The sequence below is a fragment of the Mus musculus genome, chromosome X, assembly GCF_000001635.26.
Source record: "Mus musculus strain C57BL/6J chromosome X, GRCm38.p6 C57BL/6J".
NCBI lineage: Eukaryota > Metazoa > Chordata > Mammalia > Rodentia > Muridae > Mus > Mus musculus.
In genome coordinates this window covers 108,822,181-108,837,011 of record NC_000086.7, presented here as the reverse complement: position 1 = coordinate 108,837,011, position 14,831 = coordinate 108,822,181, and the positions used below count along the sequence as shown (strand labels likewise).

Below are 14,831 nucleotides of genomic sequence, written 5' to 3'. Positions count from 1 at the left end.
CACACACACACACACACACACACGGGGTGGGGGCGCGGGGGGGGGGATACAAATGTGGTCAGGCAGAGATTCAGACTGGTGATTCTGTCTTCTAAATTACTTCAAAGTGTTTGATTCGTTAGCATTAGTTCTAAAGAATGAATATTTTTTTGTGGGAACACAGACATTTAAAAAACTTTCTTCTTACAAACTTAGTACAGAAAATTCCTGCTAGTTCATCACTTCCTTAATTATCATCTCCAAAATTTACCCTTAGTGACTGGTTTTGTGGAAATGGATTTGGGCTTTAAGTATTTTTCCTTGTGTCAGTTTGCTTTGTCAGTAGAGGATTCTAGAATCATTGGGTATTGTGCGCCTGAAACTAATGTCGTGCTCTTTCCAGTTCCCCTTATCTCTCAGGCCAGCTTTGAATTAGCTATGTATCCCAGTTTAGTTTTGAACTAAAGACACTTCTGCCTCAGCCACCCTAGTGTTGGGATTATAGGTAGATCAGACCACAGGAGGTTAATCTGCATTTTCTTTACTCCTAATCCCTTATCATTTCAAATTCCAGTTAACATAATTATTTACCTGGAGGCCAGGTGACTCTGCCCCTGCACATACACAATAAATGAATAAATACAAATAAAATTAATTCTGTACAAGTAATTTCTTACCTTAAATTTCCATAAATGTGTGGAGTTTTCTCTCTTAATTGCATCCAAATTTACAGTTTTAGTGATCGCTGGGATAATTATGTCACATGCCTTTTGAATACAACAGAGATATATTCTCACATGAGTTCTACAAAAAATGTGTGTTAGCAAACACAGTGAATATTATTTATTATCATTTACATATAAGAAAAACAATAGCATGTAAGTGCTTTGAAGTCATATAGCAGGTGGTTTTTTTGTTTTGTTTTGTTTTAGTTTTTGTTTTTTAGAGACAGGGTTTCTCTGTGTAGCTCTGGCTGTCCTGGAACTCACTCTGTAGACCAGGCTGGCCTTGAACTCAGAAATCTGCCTGCCTCTGCCTCCCTAGTGCTGGGATTAAAGGCGTGTGCCACCACACCTGGCTAGTAGTAATTTTTAATATTAGTATGGTAGAGAAAAATATAAACTGTCTCCTAGGTCACTGTTAAGGATTAAATGAGTTACAGCAGGCAAAATATGTAGTAATGACTTGGTAAAGGTTAGCTGTTAATTATATTATCTTGAACTATAAAAATTACTATTTCAGTAAGCACCTCACAATTTTGTCCTGAGGTTTTATATTTCTTTTATCTACTTCTTTCAGATACTGATTATACCAAAGATAACCATAGCATTTTACTCTTATGTTGTTATTAATTACTCAATAAAAGAAATTGGCAGAATGAATTGCTAAGGATATGTTAAGTTTATGAATTGAATTAAATTTAATTCTATGCCCAATGTGGTTTAATCACCGAGCTCCCTGAGTCTGAAAACCAAACTCCCACTATAGCCATACATTAATGTGAACCTTCAAATTTGAGTATTTCAAAGCAAATAATGTACACAATTCAAATAGTACTTGTTTTCCCATCATGTTTTGTTTCTATGAATTCTGTTCAAAGTAACATCCTGAGAACGGGATGCTAAGAGAAATTGGGGAAGTGAACCAGTTTCCTCAAACTGTCAATTATTATACAAATCCTTTGATCAAATCAGCGCTGTGCTAAGAGTTAAAGTTATACATGAAAACAATTGTAGTCTCAAGGTAGTGGAAAAAAGACTTTTTGTCAACCGGAGTGGCGACACATGCCTGCCACATGAGCACTAGGGAAGCTGAGGCAGGAAGATTGACATGGAATTCCAGGGGAGCCTTGGATAGATACATAGTGACAGCAAGTCAGAGAATATCACTTCAAAGACAAACCAAACCAAACTATCATTTCTATCCAAATTTCAATGAATAGTTAAGAACTTTAAAAACGTTTTGGCAGAATTTCAAAACAGCGTTCCAACTTATCCTACAGGAATTGAGAAGAAAGAGCTTGTTGACCTTTTCAGAAGGGGGAAACGGCCTCCTCCTTAAAGTGTAAACTTCGCGCGCAATGTTTATCAGAATCAAGGGGAGACTTGATACTACTACAAGAAGTTTTCTAGAAGAATATTATTCCCTTGCTCATCAGGTAGGCGCAGCACTTTCTTTTGGCATGCTGTTCCTTGTTTGAAAACAAAACCTTGCAGTAGCTAGCGACTTTTTCTTGGGGTAGAGAAAGAACAAACAAACCAAATCCGTTCGGTGACCCAAGGTAAGCTAGATCATGTCAGTCCCTCGCCAGTTTCTCTTGATCATGTCTGGAGAGAGGTTCCCTCACCGGAAAGGGTCCGATTGCCCTTACAGGAAGGGTAAGCAACTCCGGAGCTCTAGGACGCCAACGCCACCACAGAGTTTGACGAAGATTGCCAGAGCGTCTGCCTGCATTTAGAACCTCTTCCTTGTTCTCTGGGCAGTAACTAGGCAACCCCAGGCCGGCTTAGCTGCTGGAACTAGGCGGCCGCCTTAGTGCCTCTGGCGGCCAGCCTGGAGCTTTGCAAGCGGCTCCCTTCCCTTTTCCCCCCTCCTTCTTTCTATGGCTCCACCCCTTTCCCCCCGCCCACCCCTCTCCCCCCGCCCACCCCTCGGCGACTTCAGCTCCTCCCTCTCCTTCTCTCTTGCTCTCCTTCCTCCTCCGCCTCCTCAGCTCTTGGGCTAGAATATCTATGGGTCGAAACGTGATGCGATGAATCCGAGAGAGACCGAAACTGGGACGAAGAGTGCGGCGGAAGCGGCGGGACTCCCAAGCATGGGGGCTTCACCACAATAGAGGCAGCGCCCCCACCCGCCCCCGCCAGCCCTCCTGAGCGAAGCCCCCAAACCCCCTCGGGAAAAGGATGGCGGCGGCACCTACCCAGATCGAAGCCGGTGGGTAGCTGAGCCGGGGGCAAAAGGGATGGGGGCTTTGCGCGACTGCTGTCAGATTTTTTTTAAAAAGCTTGTATCTCTTTTCCTTGCCTCTCTCTCAACGTCTCCCCCCACCCCCAACCCCTTCTTTAGAGCTGTATTACCTGATCGCAAGGTTCTTGCAGTCCGGACCCTGTAACAAATCCGCTCAGGTGAGAGGGAAAGGATATCTGGGAGTGTTGGGGAATGGTCCCATTGGGGAAATTGAGGCACTGGGTGAGCAGTGCAGTTGGAGGGTGAGGGAAAGGCCGGCCGCGATTACTCCTACAGTCAGCGGCTGTGTTGGAAGTGGGGAGGGAGGAATGGGTTGGCGCCCCAATCTGCTTTCACATCCCTGTGTCCCTCTTCCCCAGGTGCTAGTGCAAGAGCTCGAAGAGCATCAGGTATGGACCCCTTTTGGGAAGAGGTGGGGAGGGCTGGGGAGAACCTGGAGGAAGGGTAAGGTAGGTCAGGGGCCGAGGGCAGGGGCCCGGAGGGAGCCTTCGAGCTGGACACTTGGGGCTGTTGTCACTTGGGGTAAATCGGGTTCTTTGCTTAGAAGGGGCGGACAACGCAGGGGTCTAAACTCGCTGCCTTTTATTCCTGCGGGAGGTGTTTTTTCAGGATTTCCTTCCCTTTGGCCTGCCCCCCCCCACCCCCAACCCCCGGCACAGCGGCAGTAGCTGTCGGGACTGGAGAAATGAAAATGTTAAAGGGTCTAGGATTAGGCTCCAGGCTGGGTGCTGCTGCTGGGGAGCAGAGGCTTTTCCTTCACCCCCCCCCCTTTTCTTTTCCTCCGGCCCCCAGCTGATTCCGCGCCGCTTAGACTGGGAAGGGAAAGAGCACCGAAGAAGCTTCGAGGATCTGGTTAGTAAACTTTTCGTTTCAACTTAGCCCAACTCTTTTTCCACTCCCTCCCCACCTTGTGCCCCCAACCGCCCCTGGCCCTTCAGCCCTTAGAGCTCCCCGAGCCTGCTGTTCGGTGTTCGAAGGACTGCCCCTTCCCCCTCCCAGCGTGTCGGAAAGGGTACCTTGCCCTGCTCTAGCCTTGCTTATTTTCACCCCAAAACTTTGAAGAATGTGAGTTGGTTTTCAGAGGTGCTGTGTTGTGCTTTAGGACTGTGTTACAAACAGCGGAGAAGGCCCATTGTAGGGGGATAAGGGACAGAAACCAGGGGGTTATCTTGGGGCACGTACCAAGGACTGACGCTGGCCAATGACAGCGTTGGTAACAGCCCGGAGTTCCGGATTAGTGGAAGAAAACTGGTTTCTGGTTGGTCCTGGCTTGAAATACGGGAACTGAGGCCAGGCTTGGGTGTTTTTTTTTTTTTCTAGCTCTCTCTCTCTCTCTCTCTCTCTCTCTCTCTCTCTCTCTCTCTCTTTCTCCTTTTTCTTTCTTTCTTTTTTTTTCTTTTTAGAGTGGAGGGGAGAAGGAATTCAGAAGGGGAACTGACTCATAAGTGAGAAAAACTACATAAATAAAAATACTGAGGACTACTGAGTGAATTCCAAGATTGTTCATCTTTAGATAATGGGTTACTGAATAAAAACATTGTTATATATTTCTAATCTTAAAAAATAGCTAATTAATTCATCAGTAAACTGCATTTGTGCAAATATGTTTTCACTAAAGAAGAAATATGTATTATGACCTTTTTGGGAATAGGTGAACAGGATTTTGGGATTAGGAGACAATGGACATTTTTAAAAAAGAGAATATACTTTAGTTAAGTCTTGAATTGACTCTTGTTTTTTCCATAAATATAATTTGCAATGTAAGTGCACTTTCTGCTCTGCACTGAGACAAAAAGATGATCTTTTATATGTGGGGAAAGAGATTCTACTCTTAGCTACAGAGTTGTATGATGAAAGGAGTGATAATAAAACCTAAATTGAACTCTCTTTCCTCCAAATAAGATCCAAATGAGGAAAAGCATACAAAGTGGACACAAAGTTGGAAGAGTAGTAGACTAAGGCAGACTAAATAAAAAGAAAATAATTGAAAGTTTGCTTGTCAGTAGAAAACAGTTAAATTGCTGTGATGTTAATTTTGAAAACTTTGAGTATTATAAGAGTGAAGCCACATTATTACAGAAGCTACTGAGTTTTCCCTAATATCTTGCAAATCCAAAAATGGTTTAATTGTAATAAGAGTGAATGCCACCACCAGTATTATTAATGGTAATAATTTCTCAGATGGGTACAAATTATTTTTGAATACCTGTTACTACTTTTAATTTTCAGCCTGAAGTTTTGTTTTTCTTCTTTCTGTTGTTGTTAGACATAAATCCTACTTGTATCACAGAAGGTAAATTCGAAGTATTCACTAATACATGTTTTAGTATCAAACTACTGATAGCTGTTTGAACATAGTTTTAATATCTGGGTGTATGAGAAATGATTTTGTGTACTTTTTTCCTTTTCCAGCTTATATATGGATAGGCAGGTAGATCATTTTTAAGCAAATGAGAAAAGGAAACTTAAAAATGAACTTGATAGAAAATTGAGTAATTAAAAATGGTCTCCTTACCACACACTTTAAAAGGTGGTTTTCTAGTCATTTTTCTTAAACAGTAAAGGCAAATCTTTACACAGTTATTATCAGCATCCATCCTTTGCTTTATATTTTTCTGACAGTACTTTTGTATGACTATTGTTCTTTGAATATCCATCATGGTAATGGTAAGAAAAAGAATTAGTTGTGTTTTAAGTATTATGATTTGTCTTAATTTCCAATTGGTCATTTGAGCAATGACCTTTACCTTTTCACTAATTTTTTTTTTTACCTTTTCACTAATATTTTAACCTTTTCACTAATATTTTTACCTTTTCACTAATATTTTTGCATAATTAGGGGAGGGGCTCTTTTTCTGTTGCCTTCTCCAAAAGTCTCATGGATTTATGAATAAGGTCAAAGTAGCTCTTGAGTTTTCAAGCTTTTGTCACATATTGAACATCACTCTCCAGAAGTTTGTACTAATATTTAATGCAAAAGAAAGTGTGAGGGTTTATAGTTTTAAAATTATTTAAAATGGTTTTAATATGTGATAGTAGTCTTGAATTGATTTAAATAGACTTTTTCTTATTAGCAGTAAGACTTAAACCTTAACAATTATTTATTAATTATTATTAATACACTCATCCATTTATGTGGGCTTGATTTACTGTATCATGTGTTTTTTGTTTTGTTACTGTGTTTGAGACAGTCACATACTATTGTGTAGGCTGACCTGGAGCTCATGATGTAGTCTAGGCTTGCCTCAAGCTCTAAGCAACCTCATGCGTCAGCCTGCGAAATTCTGAGATTTTAGGTATGACCCACCTTATGGATCTTTCTTTCCTTCTTTCTTTCTTTCTTTCTTTCTTTCTTTCTTTCTTCCTTTCTTCCTTTCTTCCTTTCTTTCTTGGGTTGGTATTATTATACAAGGTTTTATAATTTAGCCAAGGCTTGCTTTGAATTTGCAATTTTCTGTGAAGAGTTTGTGATTCTCTGGGAGCTTTAAAGTCAATGTTACCTATTCCCCAGCCTTCCTAGCAGGCACATGCCACCATGTGCTTGGCTACATTTTCTCTCTCTCTCTCTTTCTCTCTCTCACTCACACACACACACACACACACACACACACACACACTTGTGTGTGATGGAACTGACGGTCTTGTGTACAAACTACATTTGAAGACCTGTCTTATACATTTCACGTTTTTATATTCAGAGGACTTTTTTATTATGTTTGACTATATATAATAGGTGATAAACAGTGTACCTACCCTTGCTTTTTCACATAACTTTTTATATTATGGACTTTTTTGTTCTTTTTCTGTGTCTCCCTTGTTGACATTTTTCACCCATGGAAATGAAATCACTAGTTAGCAATTGTATTAGAATGGCCTGGGTTGTATTGCCCTTGTTTAATATGCAAAATAGAAGAGGCAATATTAAAATAAGTTTATCAAAGTTAATGTTCAAAAGAGTATAATGATCATTATTGTCTTTAAAAAGTATGTGTGTTTATGAAGGTACTTTTTATCATTCTAAGAGTCTTTGTTCAAATATTCAGGCTTTAAAAGGTTTTTGGCAGTATTACAGACTGAACCGCATGCATCATATCTACAAGGCAAGCACTATGACTGACCACAGCCCTGGCCCTTTTAAGAGTGTTTTCATATTGTCATTTGATTCATAACAACTACTTTAAAACAATATATTAGCATTCTAGACATATCTATATTCTCTTCTTACCTTACCTAGCTTTTGTCTAATTACTAACAATAGCTTAAGTTAGCTACTTGAATAGCAAACAAATTTTTGAGTGCTAGTAGCATAGTCAGTGCATGTATAAAGTATGGACGCAATTTAAACATGTGTGAATTCAAAAGTGCACTGTGAGCCACAGTCATAGGGAGACTAGAAGGAAGCATGTGAAATCTCTAGCATGAACTCCTCAAACTCAATGCAGTGCAGTGCCATAACATTAAAGACACTGCAGTGAAGCAGGCAGTTTCTGGAAGCTACTGTTACGATTGACTTTACTAGAGCCATATACACATTGTTGCTCACAGAAACAAGTTAGCACTTACCTAGATTTGGATGTAGGAAACATAATTCAGTGATTAAGATTGTTCTGGTAGTTTCTTTGAGAATTGTGGGGAAAAAATGGTATCACAGTACAAGTGAGCTGGTATTATAAGTGAAGAGAGTGGATGATAGGGAGGTAAGAATTTAGATTTCATGAATTCCGCTTACAAAATTTTATCTTGAAGTCATCCTCTCCCATAAATATAAATTTATGAGGTGTGTGGGGAATATTGTGTGAATATGCCTGTGAGTATATGAATTCATGTATGTTTTCTGTACAAGTGGAAGCCAGGGTGAGGAAGTATTTTCCTCATTTGCTTTGTGTTTTTTTTTTTTTTTCTTAGTAAGCACCACAGTAAAACTTATTGTATGTATATTTTCAGGGCTGATCATTTGGTGTTGGATAACCAATTGGTGTGTTCTTCCCTGGGAAAGACTATTTCTCCCCCTCTCAGCATTCCTTATTATTTTAATAGAATCTCTTTATACATTTTGGTAATTTCATACATGTAAACAAAGTAGAATGGTACTAGGCACTGGATACACCTTATTTTTTGAGACAGTGTCTTTCACTGAATTTTCTGTTTTATTCAGTACAGTAGCTGCTCAGTAAACCCCAGGGGTCCTCCTGCATCCATGGCCTTAAGGCTAGGATTCCAAGCCCACATTGCCTTACACATAGATGCGAAGGATCCCAACTGAGGCCCTCATGGTTGTGCAGCAAGCTTATTACCCACTGAGCCATTTTCCAGCCTGCCTGAACTCATCTTCCTCATGTTTTTCACATGACTGGTAGAAAATGATTTGTGTTTGATTTTTATTTTTTAACAGTAATTGTCTACTGATTGTTTAGTAACTTTTTTTTTTTTGTAACAAATAGCAATTTAAAGACAATTTGTTGTTTCATGGACATTCTCGGACACTATTTTTTTTTTTATAAAGAGCTTATTTAATCTGTCGGCTGATGTTGTTTACTCCCTTTAGTGTATTCTCTCTGTTGAGCAACTTCTAGAAGACAGATGTATCCTCTGAACTCTTCTTGATTTTTATCTAGCCTTTTAGCAGTCTCCCTCCCCCTCCCCCTCCCCCTCCTTTTTTCTTTGTTTTTAGGCATGTGCTGGAACTTGTTCCTTGCTCAGGTCAGACCAGACTGGCCTGGAACTCACCAAGATCTGCCTGCCTCTGCATTTGGAGTGCTGGAATTAAAGGTTTAGGCAACCCTGTGTTCAGCCACTTTAAGCACTTCTTGAAGTGGCGCAACCTAGAGAATGCTTGAAACTAGGAGGGTTGTTTGAGGTTTCTTTTTCCTGGGGAAATCTTTAAACCGGTAGAAAGAAAAGGAAAGGTGATTAATACTGATTAACTTTCAGAAAGTAGAGTTGTAGGGAGTCTGAACTTCTTGCAGTCCACATTGCTTTGTATAGCCAGACATGGTGGCTGGACTTTTAATCCCAGCACTTGGGAGGGGAGGGGGGCAGAGACAGGAGGATCTGGTCTACAAAGCAAGTTCCAGGACAGCCAGGGTGGTTACACAGAGAAGCCCTGTCTGAAAAAACAAACAAAAAGTGTTCCGACTAAAGAAGGATCTGCTGTTCTTTCAGTTTCTGCACAACTATTCCCCCTTTTATATTCAGTAATATATTTTTGCATAATTGTCTGAAAACCAGGCACTTTTGTTTCTATAAAGTTGCTTGAAAGATTTAAGATGTGAGTTTTTGATTCAGTCTTGACTTTTAAGTAAATCTAAAAGATTAATTAGAGAACACTTATTTACGAGACGCAGTTCTTACCTCTAGGGAAAAATACTTGATTTTTCCTTCCTTTTTAGTGTCTTTTTTAGTGGTTTTCTCCTCAACCAAAGAGGAGAACAATTTATTGACAGGTAATAACTTTTAAATATTAACCGTAATAGAATTGCTTATCTTCCTAGAATTTTGAATAGAGATATTTTAATTCTTTGATTTTGTTATACTAATCAAACAGAAATCACTCAGAATATGAGATCTTCCGGGAGCACTTATTATATTGATTTTTTGTTAGACTTTACAAATACCCTTACTCACTTTTTCATTGGCTGATTTATTCAGTATTTATCTGACCATAGTTCATGCTGGGCACTTTTCTGAGCTCTAGGAATAGGGCAGCAAACATACCGTTGGAAGCATTTTATGTATATGAATGTTTTCTTTGCAAGCTTGTCTATGCAGCATATATGTGCCTGGTATCTGAGAAGGTGCTGGAAGAGGGCATTTAATCCCCTGGGCCTGGGGTTGCAGATGATTTTGTGAGCCACCATGTGGCTACTGGGGTTTGAGCCCTGGTCCTCTGGAAGAGCAGGCAGTACTTTTAACTGCTGAGCATCTCTCCAATATAACCATTTCCCCAGCTCCTGGTGGTGTTATGCTTTTAATCCCAGAATGAGGGAGGCAGAGGCAGGTGGATGTTTGTGAGTTCTAGGCCAGCCTAGTCAACATAGTGATTTCCAGAAGGGCCAATACTACACAGAGAAACCCTTGAAAAACAAAAGAAAACAAAACAAAAAGGAAAAGACAAGAAAGAGACTATGTTACCAGGACTTTTGTCTTTAGGACTTGGCTATCTATAATATGATTTGCATAAGAACATGAATTAGATTATCCTTTTTAAAGAAACTAAACTTTGTATAGGGAAAACAATTCTGCTTTTCTGTGCACATATATGTGTATTGCTAGTACTAAGGGGATGAGTGGTGAGTAGTTAGTTGGTATAAGTAACTCTTATTCTGTATAGAATCTAGATTTTTTTTTTAATCATTTTTTTTACAGTCCAGACTATCCCTTTTCCGGTCCACACTCAGACTGTTCTACATTCCATACTTCCTCCCTCCACCCCCATCTTCAAGAAGACTGTCCTCAACTTCCCACCTCCACCCCACCAGACTTCCCTACTCCCTGGGGCCTCCAGTCTCTTGAGGATTAAGTTTATCTTCTCTGAGTGAGTCCAGACCAGGCAGTCCTCTGCTGTATATGTGTTGGGGGCCTTGAGAGACTTTTTTCCCTTTGAATTTGTTTTTCTTTTGAGAAAGAGCCTTGCTTTGTAGCTTAGGTTAGCCTGAAGCTCAAGTTGGTCCGCAACACAGTATGTGGTGCTTATTGGTTTTAAACTAGTGGTAATTCTCTTGCTTCAGGCTCCAAGTCCTGGAATTTTAGGCATGTGACACCTTCCTGTGTTTTAATAACTCGGATTCTTCTCTTTTCTTTAAGACAAGATCTCACTATGCATCCTTAGCTGGTCTGGACTCAAAAGCACAGACATCTGCCTGCCTCTACCTCAGATTTTTTTAACCAGTTAATTCTTGGAACTGAGTAAATGAAATCAGAGAGTAACTTATCACTTACGTTTTTTATTACTGGCACCATCAGGCGTTCTGTTTTGTACCACATTTTATATAAAATTAAATTATATGATTTAGTAAAGGTCTGTAGAATAGAGAAAGGCCTGTGCTGTGTAAATACTCTGACAACATCTACATGTACTCTGCTTACTTTGTGTCTGTTTCTTTTCCAAGACTTATTTTTATTAGTTTTAACTCTCTCTATATGTGTGTGCCTTAAAGACAGAGGAGGTAATAGGTTTTCTGGTATTGCAGGCAGTTGTAAGATACATGGTGGGGAAACTAAACTTGGGCCCTCTGCAAATATATTCGGTGCTGAGCTATCGTTCCAGCTGTGTTGTGTCTGTTAAAATTGGTTCAAGTATGAATTAATTTTTTTTGAGACAGTGTTTCTGTGTGTGGCCTTGGCTGTCTTGGAATTTATTCTATAGATCAGGCTATCCTTGAACTCACAGATCCATCTTTTCTTGCCTTCTGCATGCTGAGATTAAAGACATATGCTACTACTACCTGGTAATTTATTTAGTTTTAATTTTCTTGATTTCATATTGTAAAATACTTTGTTTTATGATGGGCTAAGTTGGTACCTTAAAACTAAGTATGTTTTTTTTCCTATGTTCTTTTTATTCTATTTAGGTGGCAGCCAATGCACACATTCCTCCAGACTACCTCCTTAAAATTTGTGAGAGGATTGGCCCTTTATTAGATAAGGAAATCCCTCAGAGTGTTCCTGGGGTACAGACATTACTAGGTGTCGGTCGGCAGTCTCTGTTACGGGATGCCAAAGGTAAGATTGGTTTTTTTTTTTTTTTTTTAGATATATAACACTGTTACAGAGGAAGATTCAGAGATCAATGGAGTTTCAAATGAATATTCACATGCCTTTAAAAATACTCACTTTTCGCCAGGCGGTGGTGGCGCACGCCTTTAATCCCAGCACTTGGGAGGCAGAGGCAGGCGGATTTCTGAGTTCAAGGCCAGCCTGATCTACAAAGTGAGTCCAGGACAGTCAGGGCTATACAGAGAAACCTGTCTCGAAAAAAAAAACCAAAAAAAAAAAAAAATTACTCACTTTGTTTTAATTTTATTAACTCGATGATTTTTTGATAATTTTTTAAGTGTACAAGTAAATTCCTAAAGGTGTAGGATGAAGAAGTTCTTTTGTGTCAAGTACTAGAAAACATGTTTTTTTTTTTTCCTTGACTGACTTTTGGTCTTTTTATCTAGACTGTAAGAGTACACTATGGAATGGGTCTGCTTTTGCAGCCCTCCACAGAGGCAGACCCCCAGAACTACCTGTAAATTATGTGAAACCTCCAAACGTGGGTAAGTAATAGCATGCGAGTTAGACACATTTTTCTGGATTCATTCTTGGACTCCTTTGATAGTCGCCAAAAGTAGGCACTGGAATTGAATTTGAAGAATAAATGTGCTGTTTACATTTTCGAGTAAATTTTTTGGAGATTGATTTCTGTATATGTGTGTATATGTGTATCTTTGTGCATGTGTATACTTTATATACTGTATACTTAAAAAAGCAGTAGGCAGGCCCATAAAGAGTGTTGGATTCTACCAAGGAGGAGCTACAAGCATTTGGGAGCCACCAAAAATGGGTGTTGGGAACTGATTTGGGGTCCTCTGGAAGAGCAAGCATTTTTTAACCGCTCAGTTATTTTTCTAGCCTCTCTAGCCAATTTCTTAATGGGACAATATACTTTAAAAATGACATTTATTTATTTACGTAGTGGTGTGCATGTGTGCATGTGTGTGTGTGTGTGCGTGCGCGTGTGTGTGTACGTGCAACTGCACAAGTGTGGAGGTCAGAATACAGCGTGGAGACTGCTGTCGTCTGGATCTCAGGAATCACCCGCAGGTCAGCAGGTTTGGCTTTAGGTGTCTTTACGCACTGAGCAATCTCATGGACCTTGGGGCTATATTTTAAAAGTCATTTTCTCCTTAAGCAAACTTAATCCTCATTTTGTGAAAGATGGTCGATTTGGTCCGTTTCATCGCTTCCTTAGCAGAAATTTAGTTCCGTTTTGAGCCAGGATCGTGTTAGTTTCTGCTGGCCTCTAGTTCACTGTAGTAGGGGCTGATCGTGAACTCCTGATGACTTCTGTTCCCACTTCACAAATACTGGGATTATAGGGTTTTACGACCACACCCTGCCTCAGGAACATTTTTGAACATAGAGTACAAGGAGTTTAAGCCATATGGTTTTCTATTTCCATGTCTCTGTATGGAGTTTCTGCAAAACTTTATAGGAAATTGCTTAAAGATAGCTTTCAGAAGGAAAGAAATGTATGTTCTGTTGATTTTTCATTGCCAAATTTATAATTATGCTGTGTATTTTATATCAGTCATCGTTCTGTTTATTTTTTGTTGTTTTGTGACACAGTGTTCCTGTTTCCCATACTGGATTAAAATTCACTGCTTAACCAGACAGTCCTCTAACTTGCTGCTTGAGTCTTGGATTTTAAATGCATGGACCACTACACCTTTAAATTTTCCAAGACAAAATATCACCATTCCTAGTTCTAGTGTACTGATATTCACATGTCCCTAGTTATCCTCTGGCCAAATAATTTCGCAGAATTACTAGTTACTAGTGACTACCAAGATGATAGATCTAGCTCTAAACCATTTTGATTACAGCTAACCTTTCCAAAGTGCTTATAAAACCAAGGCACTAGAAAGTCATTCAGCTTCCATAAAAAACATTATGTATTTTTCTGTAGTTCCCAGTGCTTGCACACTTTGCCCTCAATTTTAAATGGATACATTTCAAATAAAAAAATAAGCCCCCTTTTTGTTGTTGGCTTTTACATTTTTTCTTGAGACAAGGTCTCACTATGTATCCCTGACTGGCCTCCTACTCACAGATCACAGAGACTGGCCTGCCTCTCCCTTCCAAGTATTGGGATTAAAAGTGTTTACCAGCTTGTTGATGGCGTGTTGGTTTTTTTAGTCACGTTCTCGTGGTCAGGCTCATGGTAATCTTTTGTTTCCACCTCTACAAATGTTGGGACTACAGACATATGCTGCTATGCCTGGTTTATGAAAAAATTCTCAAAAGGAGTACTATTATATACAATAAGTTAATAGAACCTATTAAACTTCAGAGGTTAAATAAATTGAGGGTAGAGATTGTTTTAAAGGATTAAACAAAGCTTAATAAGAGAAACTGGATACTTAGGAGTACATTGCTAACAGTACTCTTTTTAAAGCCTTCATGTTACTTAGTTAGGTCTTACTTGATTTGTTTTGCTAATACTTTTTTTTTTTAACTTTGTCAGGGATAGTTTATATACTAGAATTTTTATTTATAATTTATTGACTTGAAGAAGGTTTTTTTTCCCTCCCCTCGTGAATTTATTTACTTTCAAAGTATATGTAGTTCACAGAGGTAGGAGGACCTCTCCATTCGGACTGCTAGGATTGAAGGTGTGTGACACTGTGCCAGGCTTTAATTTCTTTCTTCAATTACGTTTACCTAGTGGTGGTGGTGGTGGTGCCTGCCTCTAATTCCAGTAGTTAGGAGACAGGTGCAGAGGCAGGAGCATCTCTGTGACTTTGAGGCCAGCCTGATTTGCAGAGCATGGTCCAGGACAGCCAGGTTTACAGAGAGTTCTGTCTTGAAAATCTGAAGAGTTTAAGTTCGCTAAGTAATTTTCATACATGCAGGGCATCATTATGCTTTGTTCTGGTTCTCTCGCCTTCACTGTTCTTTCTCCTTCCATATTCTCCTACTCTTACTGCTAGCCTCCTTTTCAAAATCATTTTTCTCTTTTCATTTTATTATTTATTTACAGACAGGTTCTCACTATATAGCTCTGAGTGGTCTGAAACTCCCTATGTAAACAGAGATCCCACCTGCCTCTGCTTCTCAGGTGCTGGGATTAAAAGCAGGTGTCACTGAGCCTAGGCCGGCCTGCCTACCTACCTTCCTTC

At 39.6% G+C, this 14,831-nt stretch overlaps 1 protein-coding gene and 1 long non-coding RNA gene across 3 annotated transcripts in view; one reads left to right on the top strand and one right to left on the bottom strand.

Moving 5' to 3' along the window:
- 2810403D21Rik (RIKEN cDNA 2810403D21 gene) overlaps window positions 1–2,534 on the bottom strand; it is a 52,419-nt gene extending 49,885 nt beyond the window's left edge. The window contains exons 1-2 of the long non-coding RNA NR_015493.2: window positions 2,327–2,534; window positions 657–746 (exon numbers count right to left, since the gene is read on the bottom strand). This is a non-coding gene — a long non-coding RNA (RIKEN cDNA 2810403D21 gene). The remainder of the gene's footprint in view (window positions 1–656; window positions 747–2,326) is intronic.
- A 115-nt stretch (window positions 2,535–2,649) lies between these two features.
- The window catches only part of Brwd3 (bromodomain and WD repeat domain containing 3), a 98,518-nt gene continuing 86,336 nt past the window's right edge, over window positions 2,650–14,831 (top strand). The window contains exons 1-6 of one of the 2 annotated variants that reach the window (XM_006528114.3): window positions 2,650–2,913; window positions 3,046–3,104; window positions 3,306–3,335; window positions 3,739–3,798; window positions 11,517–11,667; window positions 12,108–12,206. In XM_006528114.3, coding sequence (XP_006528177.1) covers window positions 2,883–2,913; window positions 3,046–3,104; window positions 3,306–3,335; window positions 3,739–3,798; window positions 11,517–11,667; window positions 12,108–12,206 — 430 coding nt within the window. In that variant the 5' untranslated portion in view covers window positions 2,650–2,882. The remainder of the gene's footprint in view (window positions 2,914–3,045; window positions 3,105–3,305; window positions 3,336–3,738; window positions 3,799–11,516; window positions 11,668–12,107; window positions 12,207–14,831) is intronic. The other variant, NM_001081477.2, reaches the window with a different exon arrangement.